We start from the raw sequence: 17,446 nt of genomic DNA, 5'->3' as shown, positions 1-17,446 counted from the left end.
CGTGTAGGGGAGGGCTTGCCGGAGGACTTAGCACCTGGCAGGATTCAGCTTCATAAGTGAAGGTTTCCTCCACCGACTCTCAGGTCATCCTAGAGGCAGGACAATGGCCAGGAGCCCTCTCCCCCTGCCTCTTTGTCTGCCAGAGCTTGGCTACTCACTTCCATTTGTTCTTTGACAAACGTGCCACCTTGCTGGGTGAAGATGTTGGGAGTGTGAACACACAAGACACACAGAGAAACGGCAGTCCTGTGTATATTTAACAATATATATTTATATATATTTTCTAGATCAGTACATTCAGTTTTTAACTTGCTTTTTCTTCACAAACAGAAGAACTCTTACAATAGTAGACTTTCTAAAATAAATACTATTAAAATAGAGCTTCAAAATAAATATTCTATACAAAGGAAACCTTCTGTGGTAACTTTTGATGTGGGGTGAGAAGGGGTTACAGTGAAGAGGGAAAATGTGCCAGGGTGGGACCCTTGAACAGCTTTTCTGTTTGTAACATGAAACCAAACCGTGGGGCAGTGAGAAAGCAGGATAAGACACCACACAGTTACCCACAGCAAAACATGGCAGCGCGAGATTTGCCGTCACCTGTCACAGTAAGCAGAGGGCATGAAAATGCTCACCGAAGGCATGAACCAGGTCAGTGAAGCTTGCGGGATGCCCTGGTGACTTGCGCGGTGCCAAGTCGTGCTGCCTACACCCCACCGGACGTCCCCTGGGGCAGCACAGAGACCATGAAGGTGACGGGATGTGGATGCTGGTCCCAGCCCACACTTTCCACACTTGGACTCATCATAATCTAACTGGGCCTCGCTCGATGCCCAACAGGGATGCACGCAGACTCCAGAACGCGTAAAGAACCAGATGCCATCACGTGATGGTCTTCCATCTCGGTCCGCTGTGAGGGGCCCATATCAATAGCAGGGAACTGGTCTTGACTCCTCCCAGCCAGGGACCTTCAGGAGCCTTGGTTGTACCCCGTCTACCTGCGAGGGCTGGGCTCTCCTAGACCCAGTTCCCAGGGTGCCGGCTGGAGTGTTGGGCCTTCACAAACCCACCCTTGAGGGGAAGCAGCCTTGGCCCCTTAGGACAAGCATCCTGGACCCAGGTTTGTGGATCCCACCCCTGGTTCCAGGCAGAGCCACCAGCCACCCCAGGTTGAAAAGAAGTGGGAAGCAGCTGGCACTTTTCAAAAAAAGGTCAACACGAGGCATAATCCAGCCAAGCAGGCCACTGGTGACAGGACACGCAACCAGCCAGAAGCAGCCACAGAAATGTGTCGTGTTTCTGAGAGCTTGGTTCCTCAGTGGCCCTTGACTGGCCCCCGGGGGCCACGGACAAGCCAGTTTTATTTTTTCTTTTTGCCAAGGAAAACATGCTGAGGGATAGCTGTGCAACAAAGCTGGGTGAACCGAAGCTGAGCACACAGGAGAGAGTTCTGCAGACATCCATCTAGCAGGCTAGATGCAAACCAAAAAGAACAAGCCAAAACAGGGGGAAGGGAAAAAAGAAAGCCAAAACCCAGAAAAATCCATGTTTATAACTATATACACAAAAAGTCAGGGTTCAGGAGGCTGTTTGCCAGGTAACAGGGTCTATGTAGATAGAGACGGTGGGGTAGGGGTATATGTATGTATGTATGTATGTATGTATGTATGTATGTATGTATGTGTGTGTGTGTGTGTGTGTGTGCACAGCTTATGTAAGTCAATTCTCCACAGAATGTGCGTGTAGAACTCCAAAGATCACCAAAGTGCAACTTGCCACTGGGTCAAGTTTCCCATGGAGACATTTGAGGGAGGGGCTTTGGGAAAAGTTCTGAGGTCTCACCAAGCGAGGACGTGTGCCCTCTTTTTTGGGGTAACCTCTGCACACCTGTTCTGAGAAAACATCTCCAGTCCCTTCAGTACACATCTGATACATTCAATTAGGACAAGTGGTTGGCTGAATGTGTTTTTTCTACCATTCCCTCTGATTTGTGCAAGAAAATCCATACATCCATCACGACTGTGGCAAAGGTAGCTACAGGAATCAGCCTTAGAAAACGCAGATGCAGTATTTCATATTTGCCTTTTACAAGCCAGCATATGTTATATAAATAAAGCCTAAAATAATAAGACCCTCCCCTCCTTTCCACCAGTCAATAAATACCTACGGTTACAATTAACTTATTCTAAATCATAAGATGTTACTACTAGTCTTCGAGGAAAAAAAAAAAAGTCCTTGAGAAGCACTGGGTGCATGACTACCTGCCTCCTTGCCTCCTTCCTGGAGGCTGTTCTGTTCCTACAGAACAAACTGGAAATGCTACAAACGCTGTGCCTAGTGCACTTCCGATATCACCTGGGGTAGCTTTTCTGACCCAGACTACTTTCTCTCATGGGGGGAAAGAGAGGGAGGCACAAATTACCACACTAAGCAAAAACCCCGCACAATAGCTAGGGAGGAAGGACCGGACACACTACAGCTTTTGCATGCAACAAGTACCTACCCACCGGACGAGCTGCACTTTCTGAGTCCTTTAGCACCTTGAGAGAAAGAGTTGCTACGTCTTTGGGGGCTGTTGGGAGGGGCTCATTATAGCCACGCACAGAAGCAAGGCTCAATCCCAAGAAGCCCCCGGAGAATCTTTCCCCCACCCGCATTCTTCTGACTCCCCCGCCAGGGCTTCCTAACACTAAAATAGACTCTTTTTTCATCATCTGTCTATTTACATTAAAGATACAGACACTGTACACAAAAGGCTATGACAGCAAGCAGCAGAATCAAGAGAGAAGAAACCCACACCCAGCTCGCCTCAACTCTCACTCTGCGAATGGGAGGTGCTGCCTCTCTTCTTTGCTGTTAAAATCCTCTTCTTGGTGGGGAGGGGGATTGTGTTCCTTGAGGTTGCTCGCCCCCCAGATTTTGAAATCAGCCCTTCCTGGGGGTGGCCCAAAAGGAAGCAAGTGTTTTACTATTATTTCTTAAAACACCGTTAGCATCTGGTTTAATGCTTCTATAAAAACATAATGACTGGATCCAGAGACCACAGCCTCAGACTCATTGGCAAAATGCTATTTGGTCTCGAATTTGCCGCCCTGGACTTCTCTACCCATAAAGTTTCTGGAAAAGATCTGGGTAGAGAGAACTTGGGACACGTAGCGGGCGGGTGAGTCTGTGACCCAGTAAGAGCCGAAGGATGGTGTTATGAGTGGAACACCCCCAAGAGTTAGTGAGGAAGCTGGAAGGGAGAAAAGGTACTGTGCAGTGGTTCCTAGATCCATCCGTGGCTCCGGGCAGAGCGAGGAACGAGGGGGGTCCCAAGTATATACAACAGGGATCGCCAGGGTCTACACCTTCCCCAAGATGTCGGGGCAAACCGGGGTAGAGGCTGGGAGAAGAAGGTATAGACGGCAAAACTCCAAGGGTCTTCTTCCAAGGTCCCCTGGCCGCTCAGTTACCGATTCCTCCCAGGCAGCCAGAGAGAATGCAAAAGAGCGGGGAGAGAGGGAGGGAGGAGGGGGGCTGGGAAGGCATTCAAGCAGCTGCAACTTCCGGATATGTGTCCACATCTGTGTTCCATCTTCTGAAAAAGAAAAATCGCCCCCAAACCACACCACGCCCCTGCCACTATCTGTTTCACACAAGTTCCAGGACCCTGAAAAAAAAAAAAAAAAAAACCCAAAGTGCTTCTTCATCCTTCTGGGGAAGAGAAGGATGGGCGATTGTGGTCTCTGTTTCTTCAGAAGCTGGGGGTAGGGAGTGGGCAGACTGGCAGGGTCAGCCTGAGGATGCTAAAACCTCTGGCCTCGCTGTGGTGGCCCCCTCTCAGGTGTGAGAAGGGAACCAAGTTTCCAGGGGGAAGCGCCGGGACTTGACCCCAGGTGTCAGAAAGGCTTGTCGGGTCTGCTGGCCTTGGCGTCCCCGACGGCTGCCTTGCAGATGACGCTGTTCGTGTGCTTGCAGCGGCATCCGGGGCGGCGCAGGCGGTCATAGCCGCGCTGGGCCAGCTTCACGCAGCCGGTGGCGGGCAGGTAGCAGAGCAGGCAGGGCAGCACCAGGGAGAGGGCGCCCATGAAGGACCAGCGGGCGCAGCAGTTTGAGCGCGAGCAGGAGCAGGGGTGGTCGGCGCAGGAGCCCTCATCGTCCTCGTTGGTGCAGTGGTAGAAGACGCCCTGCACCAGGCACATGCAGGTGCCATAGTTGACCAGCGTCTGGGCGGAGCACAGGCACTCCTGGTTGCAGACCCAGCAGGAGGGCAACGTCCGGGGGGACGCGCACTCCTTGCACTTACACTTCCCGCAGGCCTCGCACAGCAAGAAGTGCTTGTCCAGCTCTGGGGGGACGGCCGGGCCCTTGAGGTCCAGTGGCTTGCAGTGGATGGCCTTGGGCTGGATGCGCACGGCCCTCGGGGAGGCCTGGTCAGCCACGGGCGGGGGGGCCATGTGGTCTAAGAGGCGCTGGTCAGAGGACGTACTGCTGCTGCTGCTCACAGAGCTGGGGCGCCCGCTGAAGGAGATCCAGTGGTGGGTGATGTCCTGGTCACAGCGGGCGGGTGTCAGGGCCAGCTCCGGGGCTGCACCCCGGGTCCGCTTGGGGCCGGTGGGGGGTGCCAGGCCAGGATTGTCGATGTAGTCGTTCTCCACGTGGCTGGTCTTCATCTGGTCGATGGGGAGAATGGTGAGGGGGTGCTGGAGCCGGCCGTGGGCCATACGGCTGTCCAGAAGGGGCTGGACCATGACTGAGCTGGGAGTCAAGGGGACGCTCTGTGGGATCGGGGGCTCCATGGGGCCAGAAGTCCTGGGCTGTGCAGAGAAGCAGGCTTCTAGGGGCCCTGGAGTCGGGGGCGGAAGAGAGAATGGATTCCAGGCATCAGTATGTGGCCTGTTAACACCCCCCACCACCCCCACCCCCGTCAGGTCCTCGGGAGCCCAAATGAAATGGGAACTGGAATTCCTTTGGTGGACTCTCCAGCATTATGGCTTAGATGATTAATAATGACAGCAACAACAATAGCAAGTGATAGAAATAACTTATTTAGTACTTACTATGTGCCAGGGACTCTTCTAAGCACCATATTTATTACGTCATTGACTCTTCACAATAAACCTAAAATGTAACTACTATTATTATCCCTTTTCTAGTTACAGGAAACTAATGTTCAAAGTAACTTGTCCACAGTCACACAAAACCATCAGTAGCAGAACTAGGGCTCAAAGCTGTGCCGTCCGAGTTCATTCTTATAACCCCCATGAAACATGCTTCTGATTTAAGACAGATACAGCTTAGCAGTTATAAACACAGGCTCCGGAATCAGATCCAAGTTCAAATTCTCACCTCTGCCTAGCAGCGTTACTGTGAATGAGGTTCTTTAACCTCTATGCCTTAGTATTTTCATCTGTAAAATGGGTTCTTGTGAGGACTAAATGAGAAAATGCATATCTAGGACCTAGCATTTTGCCTGACACACAGCACATACTCTAATTTATCACCATCCCAGAGGGCAACAGTTTAGATTTCCTGAGCACTAATAAGCACGACTATTAAGTACCAAGCGATGTGCTGCGTGCTGAGGATGTGGTGACCACGACAGACGGTCCCTGTATGCTCCCATGTAGTTTATCAGCTGGATAAACAAAAGCCTTTATTTCAGATAATCACGAGAGAAGGAAGAGCTGTATCTGATGCCTGCACATCCAGGATATTAACTTATTACCACTACTTCTGAGCGCAGCAACATCTAGTGGCTAATAACCCCTGGGTAGGTGCACCTCTGACAACTTGGATGGGAAATCCTCCCGAGGGGCTCTCACATCACCCATTGCCAAGTGCTGAGCTGAACATTCAGCCTAAATGCTATTTACTAGAATAGCTAAGCCAACCCTGGATCAGTTTCTAATTTCACCGAGAGAGTGCAATTTTAAGTTGGAATCCGGCCAGAGATTCAACTGCAGTGCCTGACACGGAACCCCAGGAAGTCACTTAAATCAAAGAGCGGAAACGGCTTGGTTCAAATTTAGAAAGTGCACATTGTTTTCTATTAGAAGTGCCATTTCCTCGCCCGCTGACCTTTACATTCAGAATTCGGCTGGAGATCAATTTAAAGAAATAGCAACAGAGGCCAAGACCTCTGCCCAAGGGGGCACGATTTGGAATCCCAGACAAAGATTAGACTCTGGGAAGATTCCACCGGGCTTGGGAGTGGGGGACACAACAGATAGCCAGAGTTCGGATAAAAGGGAAAGATAACCACCTTTGGGGGGGGCGGAAAAAAGACCATTGGATTAACGTGCTACGGGATGGGGTTTTGGTAAATGCTTTTTCAAGACGCTAATGATGTTCTGATTTGGAGAGCTGACCCTGTACCTCCGTTATTAGGTTCACCTTGCCTCAAAGGTGATGCTTAAGACGGGGATGTGGATAGGTTTCCACTTCCAGTTCTAATCCTGTATCCCTCCAGACTTGGGACACAGCTGGTGATCCCAGTATTCCAATCACAGGAGAATGACACCTGCCCCGAGTGACACATCCATACTTATCAGTGTCTCTATAGTAAAGAATGAAGAGAGAAAAAAAAGGCATTCAGGGCAACTCTGTATTATACTTCCCCTGCTTGGAAACAACAGTTTGATCAGAAATGGTTAAATTGGGGAAGGGCCTCTTTAGATGCTTTCCAGCCTGTCTGAAATAAAGAGCTAGGTCTAGATGCGAAGTTCATGAAGCGGATGAAAGGGAGCTTATCCACAAGGTTCTCATCTGTATACTGCAAGGAAAAAACCATTAAGTCTTTTCTGCAAGGTTCATTGCTCAGTCAACTGATATTTCCCCTTCGCAAAGCCATGAACTATGGGCTCATGAACAAGGGCTCTGCTCCCACAGTCCTATCTACTTAAGAGAGATTTCTGTGCACAGTTTCTCCCATCTCAGAGGATGTCTGCCTAGAGGTAGCCTGCCTCCTGCCTCTGTGTTCCCTCCACATGTCAGGAGAGCATCGTCTTCAAAGAAGAGACTTCCCCGTGGCAGAGTTAGACTTAAGTGTCTGGCAGGTCTGCCACCAAGAAATAGTCATCTGCCAAGGCAGCCTCCTTTGGGGATCCTGGGGTCAGGGCTGGATGAGGGGGGGGATGTTAGTTAAGCATTCAGAGAGAGGAGTTTTTCCAAGGATCAAGTTGGCCATGGGGCAGAACTTCAGGGGATGCTACCTCAGCCCACTTTATTCTTTGCAGGCACTCCAAAGCCTTGCTTCTAGAATAAGTGGGTTTGGGGTCAAGAGAAGGTTAGGAGCCACGGGTCCCAGACCTTTGCCTGGAGGAAAAGGTGTGACTAGGCAGAAGAATGGAAAATGCTGACAGAGGCACAGGAGACGACTCTGGCGCCAGCCAAGAGGTGCCTCAGCCAGAACCCTGCAACCAGGGCAAAGACAACATGATTCCCTTATTCCAGAAGCTCAGGGTCCTGCCAACAGAACGTCAGTGGTGGTTTGAAGGCTGTATTGCCCCATGTAGTTGGGCTTTTTGCCTCTTAGGACTAGGATTGGGACTGGCCATGCTGTGGGTACTCCCTCCCCTATACAGTTTATCCACTCTCCTTCCCCTGGTCTATTCCTGGGGTTCTATAAGAACGGGCACACTTTCTATGGAGGAAGCAAAAGGCATGGGCAGTGCCTGGGGATTTTAATAGGCCCTGGAATCACAAGACAGATTCATGGAAAAAGTCCCATGGAAAAGTCCCACCAGGAAGCCAGGGTGGGAGCAGTGCCTGCAGGCGATGGGGATATTGGCATTAGCAGGCTCCCATCACTCTCCAGAGGCAGCTGTCAACATCTGGGCCTGCACTCAGGGCCAGACATGGGGGTGGGAGCTCAGTCCACGATGACTCAGCTCTCTTGGGACATGCTGCATCCAAGATGGCTCCGGCAGGCATATTCTAAAATGCATCTTCCCTATCATAACCCTGATGGAAGATGCCTTCCGGCCACCAGGGGCTCAGAGTTGTACCACTCCAACCTTCTCAGGCTTCATGGCCTCACCTCCCAATTAGCCGGGACCCTCCGCAGGAGGGTGGAATTCATTTGGCTGACAAGAAAAACAACTTCCGGATAGCCTGTTTGATAACCCCTCAACACAGCTCAACGGTGTCTCAAACCCGCCTCCCCCACCAAGTCCTCGGCTTAGAAGATTGATCCCTACTCACTGGGACACACCCACCCTCCAGTCTGAGCAACGCTGCCGAACTTAAGTGCAGTTTAATATGTACTCTGCTTCCCCTGCAAGGAAGGAAGAGATTTATAATACAAATAGGAGAGAGGAGGCTTTGCCTCATTTAGGCTGTTTGGGAGACTGATGGCCAATTTGGAAGACTGTGGACAGAGAAACAAAGCCAGCAGTCCACTTAGCCAGAGACGCACCTCTATCGAATTTTTGGTGGCAGCCTTATGGATTAGCATGAGGAAGGGAAACTTTTACCTCCGTTCCAACCTTCTAATAATAATAATTAATAATTAGGGGAGGGCTTCCCTGGTGGCGCAGTGGTTGAGAGTCCGCCTGCCGATGCAGGGGACATGGGTTCGTGCCCCGGTCCGGGAAGATCCCACGTGCCACGGAGCGGCTGGGCCCGTGAGCCATGGCCGCTGAGCCTGCGTGTCCGGAGACTGTGCTCCGCAACGGGAGAGACAGCAACAGTGAGAAGCCCACATACCGCAAAAAAAAAAAAAAAAAAAATTAGGGGAGCAGCAAGCATTTATGAAACATTTCTTGGTGTCAAGCTCTGTGCTAAATCCTCAATGATTTTCTCCTTCAATCCTCACCATCCCCTTGGAGGATAATACCCATTTTGCAGAGGAAGAACAAAGGGTCATAGAGCAGGCAAGTGGTCAGGGCAGGATTCGAACCCAGGCAGCAGAGGCTCCAGAGGCTGCAACTTCAGCCCTGCGACCCTGACTTGCAATAACTCCTGGGTATTCATGGAAGGGCACGGAAGCACCCCTCTCTCTTATAGCCATGAACTCCGCCAGTCTCCCAGGTCTGCCACCAGCCCTCAGGGAACCTCATTGGGCCATCTTCGGGTTCTTACCCAACCAGCCTGGAAATGAAGCCAGACAGGGCTGACATCAGACTGGCCCCCCAGTTAGGGGAATTTTCAGTGTGGAAAGCAGAGGCTGGGGGGTTGAAATCTGTCATTAAAGGAAGGGTCAGAGCGCAAGACATCTTCACTTCCATTTTCTTTGGCATCCCTTTTGTCACCTCACACACCCCCATTTTTCTAAGAGTTTTCATTTTTAGTTTTCTTAAGGTTGAATGGGTCTCATTTGTAGGATCTCACCACAAAGCAGTTCCTAAAAGGAAAGCCTAGAGTGGGTGGGAATCCCGTCTCCTCCCACCTATAAAGTTGAACTTAAGGGTCCCTCGGGCACGTTCATGGATGCAGCTTCCTGGTCCAGGTCTGTGGGGAAGGGAAGGAGGAGCTAGGGTAAAAGGAAGGCAGAAGAAGAGAATCCTAGAACACTGAATCAGCAGGATATCGAAAAGCCCAGAGCACACTGTCCTGTATTTGCGGCTTCGTCTGTGAGCCTGACATTGCATGTGTACCTGTGGGGAGGGGCTGAGCATCAAGACGGCAGACAGCTCAATGCAGGCTGGCTGGAAAGAATCAAGAGGCATGTTAAAATGTCTGTTCCACCCATCCACCCCTTCCCCTGGACTTATCCCAGGGAGAGGAGTTGGGAAATATTAGGAAAACCTGACAGTTGTACTTTGAAAACAACAGGTCAGCTAATGCCAAACTGGCAAGGGGCTCTGAATGAAAGGGTAGTTTCTGCACTGCCCCATTCAGTCCCAGCAGGTGCCTTCAGGGAAGGCTGTTTAAGCCTTTAACAGCTCAGAGAAAAAGGTCTCTAGGCTTCATGAGAGCCCGCCCACCACTATCTACCACTCTCGCTTGGGTTCTTTGGGACAACACTCCAGTTTAGTTCATTAAGCTCCAACTAAATAATGACTTATTGCTTCAAAAAGACTTTTTAAAGGGGGGGAAGGGGGATGAGGGAAGCCAGGGACTTGCCTTCCCTACACCCCACTGAGGGGGACAATCTCTTCTGCAAATAAAGCATTTAGGCAGCTGGATTTGCCTGAGAAACCTTGTTCCTCCCTGCCACCCACCACTAGCACCAAGGAGCTGACCTCTGGTCATAACCTGTCAGAGATCACAAAAGCAGCTGCTTTTCCTCACGTTGTCCCATCCCCAGTTATCAGTTCCCAACCCTCTTCTCTTCTTTTTCCACAACCAGCTGAGCTCCAAAGCCCCGGTGCTAGGGTGAGTGGGAGAGGTCTTGCTGTACTTGGCTCTGGGCTATTCTAACCCGCTACAAATTTTGGCTTCGATGTATTCCCCTCTGAATTGTTGTCTGCTCAGATCCCCTTAAAGAGGGATCAGAAGTCAAGAGTGAGAAAAGAATGGGGCTAGAACTCTGTTAACTACTGGTACAGTTGGGGAACCACTGGGCCACATCAAAGTTTGGGATGGGGCACCAGAAATCTAAACCCCAGGGGAGGACCCCCCCCCCCCCACTGACACCAAGATCATTTTATTTGTCCACTAAGAATTGGACTTACAATAATAGACGTTAGCTTACTCCTGGGATGGGGCAGGAAATGACTCCTCCTTCCCCCCAACCAGAAAGAGACAAGGGAAACCACTTTTCTGCAAAGGGCCACCTGCCCCAGAAGGGCCCCTTCCCTCCTCCGTGAGATCCAGCACATCTGTGCTCCCTCCCCGGTGCCCTTGCTTCCTCCACTGACTGTCCTTGGAAAGAACAATCGTGATCACAGCTGAACGGTGGAGCCTCTTAAACCCAGCCACATGTCCCGGATACATCCCCAGCCTTGTCAGCTGTCCGGATCTGCAGGGTGGCCCCAGGCCCCCTGGAGAGCTAAGCATCCTTCGCCTCTTACATCACACAGCACCCCACATCTCCTGTGGAGGAAGGGGCTCCCTTACAACCAAGCCCTCCTTGCTAGGCACCCAGTAGTAACAAGGGGCACAGTCCCAGCCCTGCACACTTGCTAGCTGCTCAGCTGGCCCTGGCCCCTCGGGAGGAGTTTCTTCTCCCCACTCTGCAGATGGGGAGACTAAGGCCCAAGCTTAGCACATTTCCTAGCCCTTATCTGCTTTGACCCAGCCCCTACCTTGGTCTGGAAGAGGTAATACAGTCTTCGGTTATGTTGCCCTTCATCACCTTCTTCCTTTGGCTCTTTTGAGAGAGTAAAAATATATTCCAATGAGTCATTGCTTTCCCTTCTGTCAGGTAGATCCAAGTTGACCATGAGATGGAACCTTCTCCACTCTTGCCATGTCGACATCCTAAATCCAAAACTTTTTATTCTATCCCTAGATCCAGAGGCTTTCCTCACAAGGGAACTTCCACCTCAGTAGGGCCCAGATGACAGACAACTCTGGATGCAGAACCACATTGAAAGCCGTAACTTTCTAAGAACACTGACCTTCTTCTCTGAAGAGAAGGGGCTCCTCTCTAATAAGCCTCCTGGTACGGTACCATCACCCGGGCCCTACCCAAGAGGATGGACCGGGGAAAGAAAAATAATCGTGGGGGCCGGAAGACGTCACATGAAGGGACTAATAGCATTAGACATTGGAACAGAATCCCCCACAAAGGACTTATACTTTGGTGATACCAAAGTATTAAACCCCAGAGCAACACACCTCAGGGCCATTTCTGAAGGTGTTAATGGGTGTTTTTTCCTCCCTTAGTTTTAAAAATCACTGACTTTCAAATTCTGCACTGAAAGGCTGCCTTCATTTGTTTTTCAAGTCAGCCAAACCTCTGGGCAGAGGCAATGTCAGGTTTACCAGAGTGGGGGGGTGGAGTTCCAAAGAGCCCATCTCTCCACCTATTCTGGAAGGATGAAAACAAAAATGACATCTGTGAGCTCCAAATGCCCCCAGCCTCTGCCCTGCTTTAACCGGGAATCATACTATTCCATGTGATCAGTCTCTGCCCACTTCACCCTACCAAAGCTTTAAGGAAATGTTGCCATTTCAGAGAATAATTTGGTAAAGGTCATGGAATGAGCAGGAGAGCACTTACTCTAGAGTTCAGAATCTACGAAGGAAGATAACCAAGAGACATCTTTAAAGTCTTCCTCATCAAGCTGACCAACATTTGTCCATCAAGGAGATTTTAGAAATCTGCCACCAAAATGCCCCCTACCCAGTACTGGCCACGCAGCTCAGTTGGTCAGGATGTGCACTGCTCATATTAGAATTCGTCTGGAGCCTTCTGGCAAGTGAGGACCCTCCCAAGGGCTAGGAAAGACAGAAAATTTGATTTCACACTGGACACATCTACAACTTCTTTCCCACCCTTCTGCTGAAAGAGAGAGAAGGAGACAGAGAAAAGAGAGAGGGAGAAAGAGAGGGCTGGGGGTGGGGGGGTGAGGAGAGAGAGAGAGGTAGGTGTGGGGGGCATTGTCAATGGCTGCCCTCCCTTTCCTAGTCCTCCCCACACCCACACACTAAGGGAAAAACTGAAACTTTCAGATGTTTATGCTCCATTCGTATGAAGATCCGGGGGAACGCTAAACATTGTGAAATCACCAGTGCAATATTGCGTAGGGCCTGAGGCCAGACAGCGCTTATTAAGAGATTGATAAACCCACATCTCCTAAATGCTCTGGGCCTTCACCTGCCAGCTTTGTATCCCCCAAGAGGCTCAGAGAGACTGGAGAGCCTTGGTCAGCTAACCGGACAGAGATGCACTTGCTCTAACCCCTCCCCAAACTGGAGAGAATCATGCCACTGGTTTGGAAGCAGGAAAGAGGGGGTTCACACTGGGTCTGGGCGCCCCACCGAACCCACAACCTTCCTTTCATCGCGAATCATGCTGGGGTTGGGGTGGGGGAAGTGGTCTCTGAGCCTTGATGAGCCAGAAGGCAGCCTTCTGCCCTCATCCAGGCCTGACAATATGGATACCCATCCAGCAGCCGGTACAAGAGGCAGCCAGCAGCTCTTCCCTCTGCCCACCATCCAGCCCCTCCAGCCCAGTTCGCTTCTCCCGTCCATCGCTCAGCCCATCAAGCCATGCAACCATTTTCCGCCTCTCCTGCCTCCTCTGCCCACAACCCCCAGCCCCCAATCAAAGAAAATTGAGAAACCGTCTTCTTGCACAAGAGCAGCTACTGTCTAAATGCTTTTTGATCGTCTGTATGGAGGGGAAACTGGCCAAAGCCCTGCTCCCAGTGATGCAGCCAAGCTCCAGCTGTCCTGGCTGACCGAATTTGCCCTCACCCCCCTTCACTGCCCCCATAGGCTTGGCGATTCAGAATTTTCAGAACGTACCGTCTCTATCCTTCTCTTTTCTCGGTGATGTCAAGCCTGGTACCACCAAGAAGGAAGGAGAGAAAGCGGGAGCCTTATCTCTCCTACGCACGCAGCCTCTTCCTCCAGCTCCCACACGCCCGGCGTTATGGAAACGCACCTTCAGCCCCTACCACAGCCCCAGCGCGGCCCGGGGGCCCCGGGACCTGGCACAGCTCGGTGCCCGGAGATAGGGAGGCACGAGGAGGCCGAGGAGCCTCGGGCCCTGCAGAGGCCGGGGAAGAAAAAGGCAACTGCAAGGCAGCTGCACAGCATAAAATGCGGCAGCAGAGCAAAGGTCAGACGGCAAGGAACCGCCTCGCCAAAGAGAGAGAGAGAGCAGAAATGCCCAGTCCCGGCCAGCCCCGCTCTGACCATCGAGGGGGAGGCAGAAGGGAAGAAAATCCAGTCCCTCACGGCTCCGAAGGGCAAAGAAAAACCTACGTCGAGCATAGGCCGCTGCGGCGGGCTGGGGAGATCTACGGCGGAGCTGGCACCGTGGGCAGCGAGCCCGGGGCGGGCGAGCCGCCCAGGGCGAGGGCGCCCGCCGGACCCAAGAGGTGGCTCCTGACGGAGCGTAGAGCCGCCTGTTACAGCGCCCGAGGCCGGTGGTGGCAGGGGGAAAAAGGCCAGGCCAGAAGCAAACTCCCGGGACACGCACGGAGCTTCCGAGTCGTAGAGAGTGGGGAAGCTGTGCTTGGCAGTGCCCGGGGGTCGGGAACGCCGGTGCCAAGCTGTGAACACCCCCGGCGCCTTGCCGGCCCACCCGAGGGCGTCAGGGAGCTGCGGCGCACCGCAGCGGCTCCAGGAGGCGCAGGGAGAGGGAAGGAACACTGAGGCGCGCCTAGAAATAGCGCACCATTTGCCCCAGCCCGAGGGGGAGTCGCGTCGCGACTCAGAGAGGGGCAGCTTCACATCCCGAAGCCGGCCGGGGACTTACTTTGAGGAGCCGCAGAGTCACAAGCATTGCTCCACGTCTGTGTGAATTCCCGAACCCGAGTGGGTCTGACGCCGCTGTCCTCACAGACGCCGGCCGGAGGAACCGGCACTGCTCCCTGCGCTGCTCAGCGCCAGCACCGCGCTGTCAGCCCCTCTCGCTGCCTCCGCGGCGATGTTGCAACCACTGCCTGGGAAAATGGCTTTTTTATGAATGGGAGGGAAGGGAGCTCCTGTGCGCACGCGCGCAGTTCGCGATTCTATGAATGGGTGGGCACAAGAGACCCCGCGCGCGCATGCGCCGCGCTCCTTTTTTTATGAATGGGGGGCCGGAAAAGAACTTAACCCGTGATTGCTGGGGCTGGCTCTCGCTCCTCCAGGGGCCGTCGTTATTTTACAAAGAGGGGTGGAGGTTGTTGTTGCCTTTTTTTTTTTTTTTTTCCTTTATGAATGGAGGGCGGCGGCGACTGCTGCAGCTGGCTCAGCTGCGCGGGCTGTACCCCCTCCCAGCCTGCGAGAGGAGGTAAAGGCCACCTTCACGCCACTGCGGGCCTGGGCTGGAACCGTCAGTGTTGCTGGGGGGCGGGGGGACAACTGCGGCCTCAGGATCCTGGACTGAGAGCTGGGTGGGGGAGGACACACCTAGATCTAGGGATTTCTACCCGCCGAAGGCAGTCGGGAGGGCGGGGGAACGGGAAAACCCCTGCTGAGGGCCTTCTCTTTCTCTAGACTAGGGGCGTCGGGGGGCGAGGGGTCTTGAAGCTGTGTTTACCAAAAATTAAGAAAATGTCAAACGTCCATATCAAAGAAGGGCGGAGTGGGGATTGCTGAGTGAATCTGGTTCCTTTCCTGACGCTGAGTCTCCCTTGAGTAAGCGCAGACCACCCCTCCCCCCATTTCTTGGGTGTGGACAGCGACTGGGCCTAGGCCTCTTCCGGCTCTAGTACCCCCCAGGGTGATACTGGCTACTCAGCTAGAGACCTGGCTCTCGCCTGGCAGCGACCCCTTCCCCCCCACTCCAGGGTAATGTCCGCAGTGCTCCGGCGTCCGCCCGCCCTCAGCTGCCCTGGCTAGTGCTCCCCTCTCCGTGCGTTTCCCAGCCCTCACGGGACGCGGGCCTGAGGGACCCTGTGTCCTCCGAAGGCCACAGCCCTTTGCTGCTGTAGGCGCCTCTCCCCAGCCACCCCTACTTGCGCCCCTCCGGGGAAGCGGGAGCGGCCGAGAATTGGCCAGGTGGATGGGTGGAGCCGTCCGCGCCGAGGATGCTGCCGGGGTGGCCACGGGATTAAATAACAACAGAGCTCTTGAGCCGCAGAGGAAATGGAAATGGCCGGGATCTTTTCTTTGCAGTTAATGATGGGGCGGCGGGGGCGGGGGGAGCGCATCAACCCTGGGCGGTGAAAAGAAAAGCCCCCGCCATTAGGCCTGACTCCGGGAAGGCGGGGAGCCCTCGCAGCAGGCCCAGCTCCGCCCAGGAACGAAGGAGGCTGTAGCCTCCGGGGAGTCCGGGGTAGGGGGTGGCTTTGATGCGGGGATAAGAGCTGGGCCAGGGTCTGAATCCCCTGTAAGGTTCGTCTTGATGGTGTTTTCGCTTCACGGGGAGGTTGTGAGGCAGGTTTTTTCTTCCTACGCCACCATAGATCTGTGCTTGGCTGTTGTCAAGGGAGCCGATGAAAGGCTTCCAGCCCAGGCCAGAGGTCTGGCCTTGGGCTGGATCTGGTGCTGGGGCTGGTGCTGGGGCTGGTGCTGGCGCTCTGGAGACAGGCAGAGGGAGAGACATTTTGCAAACCCAGACCAGAACCCAAGGTCACCGAGTCCAGGCTAAAATGGCTTCTCGCTACTCAAACGCACCTTTGCAGTGTGATTTCCTTACTCAGCTCCTGGGGGCAGAGCAGGCTCTCCCCCGACGAAAGCTCAGTCTTACTTTCAGGGCCAAGACCTTACTTAATGCCAAGAGAAAAACTCTTTACTAGGACAATAGGGTATTTTACAGTTGTTCAGGTCTTCCCTTTACAGGCATCCAAGCTCAATATCATTATTCCTATTTGTCAGATGTAGAAATTGAGGCCAAGGGTCCTGCACCTGATAAATGAAAGATCTAATAAATGGTGGTGCTGATTTTCTAGATCTTTGCAACCCGGATCTTTCTACTTTGCTACCACCCCATCTTCATATCACAAGCCTAAAAACTTTTTTCTTGCAAGTCACTGAAGCACGTTAAACGAGGAAAGTTGGAGCAGTGATTTTCCAGCCAGTGGTTGCTCATGGGCCTTGCTGGGACAAGTAAAAGGATGGGAATAAGGAAATCCTTTCTAAACTATGGAAGAAAGTCAAGATGAGGTAGGGGGTGGCTGTCCTGTGTCCTTAATTAGAGGAATTAGCCAAGAGACAGTGTTCCTTCCATTCCTGGTCTGTTCTCAGCTTTCCTGAAAGAGAAGTGAGGAGACCCCAGCTCTGGTGGGGCTCCATGCAGGAGCCCCCCATCCTGAGCTGGGAGGAGTCTCTGATACCTGAGCAGACTGTGACTCGGTGTCTGGGAGGGCGCTGGGGACCATATTCCACTCTTCCTTGGAACCTAAAGAGAGGAGAGGTTTGGGGGTAACTGTTATGAGAAATCCATCCATCCATCCATCCATCTATCCAGTCAGTCATTCATATATTCTGCCCTGGGGCCTGCCCTGACTCTGAGGCCTTGGTGAGAGACAGACAGTCCTCCCTGCCCTAGTGAAGCTCACAATTCGGGGGGAAGACAGACTGTGCAATTTGAGTCTATGATAAGTGCTAGGAGGGAGACGGAAGCAGGATCTGAGGGTATGGGGAGAGCCGCGAAGGACCTGATTTTAATTTGGGCACCAGGGGGTCTCTTTCTGACAGGGGGCTGTGGTTATGAGTTGAGACTTGGAGACTGGGGAGGCGTGACCTGAAGGAGGATGAGGGGACAGGTTGGGAAGCATCTGCATGAGGAAAGGCTGATGTGAAGGTGCCTGTGGGGAGGCATCTCTGTGGCCGACACCCTCTGGTTGGTTGTGTTTTAATCCTGTCTGCAGCCCAGGGGCCAGAGGTTGGGGGAGAGGGGACAGAGTGAAAGATGGTGGGGAATGCAAAGCATTTGTGCCTTCACAGTTTAACGGTACCACCTTCATTCTTC

General features: G+C 52.8%; 1 protein-coding gene across 4 annotated transcripts; it reads right to left on the bottom strand.

The window, feature by feature from the left end:
* Positions 1-251: 251 nt before the first annotated feature.
* Positions 252-14,514, bottom strand: SPRY4 (sprouty RTK signaling antagonist 4). 4 transcript variants are annotated; one of them, XM_032627707.1, is made up of 4 exons: positions 14,303-14,463; positions 11,175-11,239; positions 5,043-5,103; positions 252-4,828 (listed from the first exon to the last, which is right to left on the bottom strand). In XM_032627707.1, exon 4 carries the CDS (start codon positions 4,779-4,781, stop codon positions 3,882-3,884), a length of 900 nt encoding a protein of 299 aa, XP_032483598.1. In that variant the 5' UTR covers positions 4,782-4,828; positions 5,043-5,103; positions 11,175-11,239; positions 14,303-14,463; the 3' UTR covers positions 252-3,881. The 4 variants fall into 4 exon arrangements, with proteins under 4 accessions (XP_032483598.1, XP_032483597.1, XP_032483596.1 ...); XM_032627706.1 differs by lacking the exon at positions 14,303-14,463 and having other exon boundaries at positions 11,175-12,420; XM_032627705.1 differs by lacking the exons at positions 5,043-5,103; positions 11,175-11,239 and having other exon boundaries at positions 14,303-14,514.
* Positions 14,515-17,446: the final 2,932 nt, after the last annotated feature.

The sequence above is a fragment of the Phocoena sinus genome, chromosome 3 (assembly GCF_008692025.1).
Source record: "Phocoena sinus isolate mPhoSin1 chromosome 3, mPhoSin1.pri, whole genome shotgun sequence".
NCBI classification, from domain to species: domain Eukaryota; kingdom Metazoa; phylum Chordata; class Mammalia; order Artiodactyla; family Phocoenidae; genus Phocoena; species Phocoena sinus.
This window is presented reverse-complemented; position numbering and strand designations above follow the sequence as displayed.